The following is a 7856-nucleotide window of genomic DNA, read 5'->3' as shown; positions in this document are numbered from 1 at the left end:
ACATACTTAAAAAAAAAAATTATTTTATGTTTTCCTCCATTCCAGACTTATTATTATTATTATCATTATTATTATTATTATTATTATTATTATATATATATATATATATATATATATATATATATATATATATATATATACACCAGATTGATTACTTTATTATTATATATATATATATATATATATATATATATATATATATGTATATATATATATATATATATATATATATATATATATATATATATATATATATATATATATATATATATATATTATAGCCCCGGAAGGAAAAATTAAAAGACTTGATTGGAGTTTAAGTTAAAGATAAAGTTGTCTGGTTTCAGTTCCATTTTCATCAGAATAGATGATCACCAGAACGTCAGTCGGGCAAGCCCAACCCCCCACTGTGTTGCCCAACCACAGCAGTGGCCTCCCCAGTAAACAGCTTAAACTCACGATCCTGGGCGGGGATCGATCTGCTGTCATGAGCATGCTAGGCGAACGTTATCACTGTACTAGCCTGGAGGCTAGTACTAGAATACATATACTTATCACATGTCAACTTTCGTGATTTCTACACATACACACACACACACACACACACACACACACAAGACGAGACAATTTCCTTCAGAATATTTCACAAATTGAGTGTTTTTTTTTCTTTTTCATCAAAGAACTGAAACTCGATACACCCAGAAAACTGGTATTACTAGTTTCGTCGTGACATTTTGAAATATTGATTAAACAAGAACTCTGTCTATTTGTCTACACTATTCTAAAGTCAAACAATGACCACACCCATCTAGAACGGATAAAATAATGTTACTCTTTATAGTATGACAAGGTTTATATAGTGTGAATATAATTATGTTAAAAAATCACAATCCTATATGGGTGATATCGCATTTGCCTTTACACCATTTATGTTTTCTTTCATGCAGATCTGAGAATGTTTTTCAAGTATTTATTTCATTTTCCAGAATATCTAATATCAGATTAGATATTTGATTGCCTAAGTGATTTGCAGACTATTCATCAATAATATTCATTTCATGTGGCAATATTGCCTTTACTTTTGGAAATGCATTAATCAAATTTCCTTTTCATTAATCACGAATGTTTTATATATAAGGCCTGTGTGTTGAGAGTTACGTGTACATTATTTACTTCATTTTAAGGGTCGCTTTCCTGGTCCTATCCCACAGGGAAAACCTTTGCTCTATAGGGCCTACAAGATCTGTTTGCCGTGTGCATTCCTATGCATTTAAAGCATCACACAGAGTATTCCACATTTTACTGAATCTAAATTATCGAAAACTCTTGGAAAACAAGTCCTCAGATTCTTGCAAGCCTTAATATATCTAGTGTGAGCTTATTATATATCCATTGGGCCATGAATTCCTGTTAGTTTTTTCCTTGTCATTCCTAAAATGTCTAAACCAAAAAGTCTTCGTTTAATTGTCATCATAATTCACAGAGAGTGACTATCTATGGAAAATTTAGTTCTTACAACAATGCATCACATATAAATGTAAAAAATATATTTAAATAACGGTTCTTCCAGTGCATAGCATGTTGCAAACCAAAACAATTGAAAAGCGGGTGTGGTCTGTACAGTTACATAGAGATGTCAATAATAGAGTATCAAAAAAGTCCTAAAACCATATAAATTGACAGGCGTCCATGTTCAAATAATTGATTTGGAATTTTAGTTATACATGTTTACAAAAGGTTGTAGATATTAAGTTTTTCTTCTTATACATGTTACAAACCTTTCTAACAAAATCATTGCGTAAAATAAGCCCTACTGACTTCGTATGGGGAACTGATACAAAAAATAACGGTATATATTAAGTGTGACATTAGAATAAGCTTAGAATGTTGTTTTAAAAGTGTTAAAATATATAACTTTTTTCATATTTGCATCGCAATATTAGAATATGGTTAAATCAAAATTTTGCATGTTTATTTATAGTACATCTATGATACGTTATCCTAATATTTTTAGAAGTGCTAGTATTTTTTGTTATACTAGAATAAGGCTGTATAACTGATATAGAAGTAAATGTTTATATTTCTATCAAGTAATTTTAATAAGTTATATTCTTCAACCATTTCTTAATGGTAAATCCTTTTTCATCACAAATGTTTGACAGAAGAAAATCAATAGATCAACTTAATCTTCTAAAACGATGTAAATATCACATAAAATTATCGTTATTCCATAAATTATTGGAGATTTTATCAGACGAATGATTGATAGAATATATATTTTGTATATAACACCGTTAAAATAACTATTTTAATACCAATTTGTCAGAATAATAGTCGCACAGAAAAAATATTACTGGAACATCTGCTGCTGCTTACGTCATTCAATGAAGGATAGTCAGTCGCAGCTGTGAAGTGTCGAAGTGAAAATGTCTAAAAATGCCTTTACTAGTCTAGTGAGGAGATAAACGAGTGAAAATATGATTAGATAAGCTTTGTTAACACTTAAAAACTTTCAATATGGAGATGATGGAGGGAGGAGAGACGGTGTATAATTCGCACGATGACTCCCACATCGTCATGTCGGAGAAAGTGCAGTCCTTAGCGGGTTCGATTTACCAGGAATTCGAACGTATGATCGGCAAATACGACGAGGATGTGGTCAAGGATCTCATGCCCCTGGTGGTCAACATTCTCGAATGCCTTGACCTCGCTTACACGGAAAATCAGGAACATGAAGTGAGTTGCAACCATAAGAAATGTCTCCTTTGTTTATCTATTCTCGTTCTCCTTCGCTAGTTTTCGGGGGTTTCCAGTTGACTCGTGAATGATTCATGTGGCTCGGAATCTTGTGTCGTTCTCCTTCGCTAGTTTTGGGAGGTCTCCTGTTGACGCGAAGGAATCATGTGGCTTCCTTTGTAGTTTCGGGGTCTCCAGTTGACATATGAAGGAATCATGTGTCTCCTTCTCTAGTTTTGGGAGTCTCTAGTTGACTCGTGAAGGAATCATGTGTCTCCTTCGGTAGTTTTGGGGCCTCCAGTTGACGTGAATGAATCATGTGGTTTCTTTTGTAGTTTCGGGGTCTCCATATGTCATATGAATGAATCATGTGGCTTCTATTGTAGTTTCGGGGTCTCCAATTGACATATGAAGGATTCATGTGGCTTCTTTTGTAGTTTTGGGGTCTTCAGTTGACATGTGAATGAATCATGTGGTTTCTTTTGTTGTTTCGGGATCTCCAGTAGACATATGAATGAATCATGTGGCTCCTTCACTAGTTTTGGGTGTCTCCACTTGACTCTTGTATGAATCATATGGCTCCTTTCTAGTTTAGCGGTCTTCAGTTGACATATGAATGAATCATGTGGCTCCTTTGCTATTTTTTGGATCTCAAGTTGACTCGTGAATGAATCATGGGGCTCCTTGGCTAATATTTGTGAATGAATCTTTTGGCTCCTTTGCAAGTTTTGGTGGTCACCAGTCGACTTGTGAATGAATCATGCGGCTCCTTCGCTAGGTTTGTTGGCCTCCAATTAACTCTTAAAGGAATCTTGTCGTTCCCCTTCGCTAGGTGTGGGATCTCCAATTGACTCGTGAATGAATCGTGTGGAACCATTTTTACGTAAAAGAAATTAATAACATTTTGAGTATTATATAATGGCGACGTAAAGGATAGATCTAACCTTATGGTAGGATTAAGCTTAGAAAAGGCTGGGCCATATGGTTAAATATATGAAAGAATATCAACACAGGTAGTGGGTGTCATTGTGTTAGATGCAATATTGCTATCAATAATGACCGCATAAACTCTTAATTTCACATTGTACGAATAAAGTTGTTGTTTTAAGCAAAACTGTAAAATCAACGTTGCCTTTTTTAACATCTTTTACTTGTGCAAACTAGTGATGAAGCCCCTTCAGTTTTATTGTGCTTATTGGAGACTTTACCCTAACCCCCCCCCCCTTGTTTCCCTTAAACCGCAGATATCGCTCAATTTCAAGTTTTTACTGTTCATCCCAGATTGTAGCAAGGTTAATGTTATGGTGTCTATTCAAACACTGGCTAATGCACTAAGGTACAAACAATATCAGTTAGAAATAATCATTAATATACTCAATATTAATAGCAGCAGTGAACTTTATTATTAAAAAAACTAAATTTAGGATATTTTCATTTATTTTCATGGAAAGACATATCAGTTTTTGACGTTGTTAATAGTTTATATATGACATATCTATTTTGATGTTGTTACTGTCTTTAGAATGATTTATTGTTAATTTGTTCCCATCATTTATTTATTTCCTTATTTCCTTTCCTCACTGCGCTATTTTTCCCTGTTGGGGCCCTTGGGCTTGTAGCATCTTGCCTTTCCGACTGGGGTTGTAGCTTGGCTAGTAATAATAATAATAATAACTTGCAGTAATTAAGGTAAAATAATAATATAGTACAATATCCCTAATGAAGAAAATAAGTTTTCCCGATATATTTATTGGTACTTTGAATGATACAAATGAAAATACTTGGAATTCTAGACTTTTTGTATACTGTACTGTATTGACATTTTAGAATTCAAGAAGTCAGGTCTTGAAAACTACTTTCAAGGGCATGACCTAATCTAAGATCCCTCACCTAACCTAACCTAGGACCTGTATTATTACTACTACTATTATTATTATTATTATTATTACTAGCCAAGCTACAACCTTAGTTGAAAAAGCAAGATGCTACAAGCCCAAGGGCTTCAACAGGGAAAAATAGCCCGGTGAGGAAAAGAAATAAGGAAATGAAATAAATGATGAGAATAAATTGATAATATATCATTTCTAAAAACAGTAACAGCATCAAAACAGATACTGTATGTCCTATATAAAGTATTAACAACGTCAAAAACAGATATGTCATATATAAACAATAAAAAGACTCATGTCAGCCTGGTCAACATAAAAACATTTGCTCCAACTTTGAACTTTTGAAGTTCTACTGATTCAACTACCCGATTAGGAAGATCATTCCACAACTTGGTAACAGCTGGAATAAAACTTCTAGAATACTGTGTAGTACAGTATTGAGCTTCATGATGGAGAAGGCCTGGCTGTTAGAATTAACTGCCTGTCTAGTCCAGAGAGATCTGAATGTAAAGGATGGTCAGAGTTATGAAAAATCTTATGCAACATGCATAATGAACTAATTGAACGATGGTGCCAAATATTGATATCTAGACCAGGAATAAGAAATTTAATAGACCTTACTACTACTAGTAGCTAAGCTACAACACTAGTTGGAATAGCATGGTGCTATAAACCCAAAGGCTCCAACAGGAAAAAATATAGCGCAGTGAGGAAAAGAAACCAGGAAATAAACAACAAGAGAAGTATCAACAATCAAAATAAAATATTTTAAGTTCATTAACAATATTAAATTAGATTTATTGCGGTGGCATATGGCTTATGCCACCCTGTGATACCCATTAGACTGCTTTATCCTTATCTCGCAATAAAACAAGTTGTAACCCTGTTATTACTTCCTGACCGGCTTCCCTCATAAAACTGGGGTTTTAGATGGATTTCCTAGTTTATTCCATCCTTAAAACTGCAAAGTACGTGTTTGTGTCTCGTAACATCATGAAAACCGTTCAAAAGCCTTTATAAACACACCGGTAGCACATACCCTCTTAAAGGAAAATGGCCACCTGTTTAGGATAATATTAACCCTTTTACTCCCAAGGTCAGGTTAAATTTCGAGCACATTTTGCTATTTTTTTTTTTTTTTTAAATTGCTCTAACAGCCTTAATTTTTGTCATAGAGAAGTCAGGTTGGTCTCATTCTTTTGGAAATTCTTGAAGTTTCTCATAAAGTTGTCAAAATATGCAAAAACATGTAAATAACAGTGTTTTGCAAGAACGTACCGGTACGTCCTTTGGGGGTGATTGTTAATAAATACATCTTACCTAAAGGACTATCAAAGTAGAACCATTTTAAAATTATTGTTGTCGGGGGAGTTAGTATTGAAAGGGGCGGAGCTACTATAGTGCTTGGAGGTAGGAGATTATCCTAGAATAAGATAAATGAGAGCAAAAACATCCCTGATTCCAATAGCTGCTAGTATGGTACTAATAATAGGGAAAATTAACAATAGTTTGGAGAACAACACCACCTGTCGAGATTTTTACAAACTGATTTCATAGTTGGGATGTAGATCAAAACAAATGTTAGTCAATTATAGAATGAAAATAAAAATGGAATTTTTAGTGAAAATAAGTAAGTTAATAGTAGTCGCCAACTTATAATTCTGGGATTTAATGCTGCCCCTACACGACGAACACAAGGAGTGCGGGTTAACTTCAGGCTTCGACAGAAAAGCGCCACACAATTTACCGGCCATAGGCCCGGGACAACGACTGGGATGCTCCATCACGCACTAGTAAGGCACCACGAGACACAGGAACACAGAGGGAAAGGGTAAGGAAAGAGCACAATGGGACCGCGTGAGACACAAAGGGGGTCGGGGACACAAAGGGTCGCACTGGATAAGGAGAGCACGTCGAGTTGTTAACGCGACGCAACCAGAAAACTTACTGGAGATCGAGACCTGAGCAAGCATGCTCTCTGACCCCGGGTCGCCTCATGGCGCGTATCACTCCGCCAGAGGTTACCCCGCCTAGAAAACGGGAGTAGGGTAAACTACACAAAATTCTGGTTGGTTGGGAGGAGATCCCAGATACTCCTAAGAAAGTAGTTCGAGGTAAGTACTGTTAGGAAAAATACAAATTACTTAAAATTTGTGATATTTAAAAAAAAAGGGTTTGAAGAGATCTACAGTGTTCGATTATGTACTATGTTGTACTATACTATGATAATGCCATAGTAATAAGGCATGTGCTTTAGTATGTTTGGCATAAGAACAATATTATTAAAATTATCTAAACTTCAAACAGCTTTATTTTTTTGTCTATATGGACATAACCCTCAAACTCCATTGTTTTCCTGAAAAACTCCACACCTTTTCATTTAAGTAGTAAATGTACTTTAAAATTACAGCCATGTAGCTATGAATTTAGGGTGCAATGGGATTTTATCTCTGAAAAATTATACTGAACTTTGGTTTGAAAACTCACCTAGAATAAAGTTATATCTTACATAATTCAGTTCCTGAATATGAATTCCTATAGTTTAGCCTCCCCTTCAAATGCTTCCCGCAAGATTGATTTGATTTTTGCTATGGGTCAAGTGGTTGTTTCTTTGGAAGACAAGATTCTGCAATCAACCATAGGGTAGGGCAGGTTTTGAATGGGTAAACGCACTTGACCAGTTCTGAAATGTCTGATACAGACACAAAGAACATGTCAATATACGGCAATTTTAGAGTACCGTGTCCTTTTTGAGAATGCGGCGCTTTGCTTCTATACCATTCATGTGTACGTTCAAGTCTTCTATGCTCAGAGTTTTGACTTTTCTTCAACCAAAAAGAAAAATGGGTGCTACTATAGCGTAATTCCTACCATCAGGATTCTACTACAGTGTGATTCCTACCCTTTTTTTTTTTTTGGTATGAGGTGATTCATACCAAAGGAGGATAGATAAAACATACTTGTTCCAACACGGAGTACTTACTTCTAACTACTTTCTTAGGAGTATCTGGGATCTCCTCCCAACCGACCAGAATTTTGTGTAGTTTACCCTACTCCCGTTTTCTATGCGGGGTAACCTCTGACGGAGTGATACGCGCCCAGAGACGACCCGGGGTCAGAGAGCATGCTTGCTCAGGTCTCGATCTCCAGTAAGTTTCTGGTCGCGTCGCGGATAACGTCCCGACGCTCTCTCTTACCCAGTGCAACCCTTTGTGTCCCCGACCCCTTCGT

General features: G+C 35.5%; 1 protein-coding gene across 26 annotated transcripts in view; it reads left to right on the top strand.

The window, feature by feature from the left end:
* The first annotated feature begins 2378 nt into the window (after positions 1–2378).
* Positions 2379–7856, top strand: part of syd (JNK-interacting protein syd) — a 144058-nt gene continuing 138580 nt past the window's right edge. For all 26 annotated transcript variants that reach the window (XM_068349950.1, XM_068349938.1, XM_068349962.1 and 23 more), the window contains exon 1: positions 2379–2736. In XM_068349950.1, the coding sequence (XP_068206051.1) occupies positions 2518–2736 (219 nt within the window). In that variant the 5' untranslated portion in view covers positions 2379–2517. The remainder of the gene's footprint in view (positions 2737–7856) is intronic.

This window comes from Palaemon carinicauda, chromosome 26 (genome assembly GCF_036898095.1).
Source record: "Palaemon carinicauda isolate YSFRI2023 chromosome 26, ASM3689809v2, whole genome shotgun sequence".
In the NCBI taxonomy this organism is placed as follows: domain Eukaryota; kingdom Metazoa; phylum Arthropoda; class Malacostraca; order Decapoda; family Palaemonidae; genus Palaemon; species Palaemon carinicauda.
This window is presented reverse-complemented; position numbering and strand designations above follow the sequence as displayed.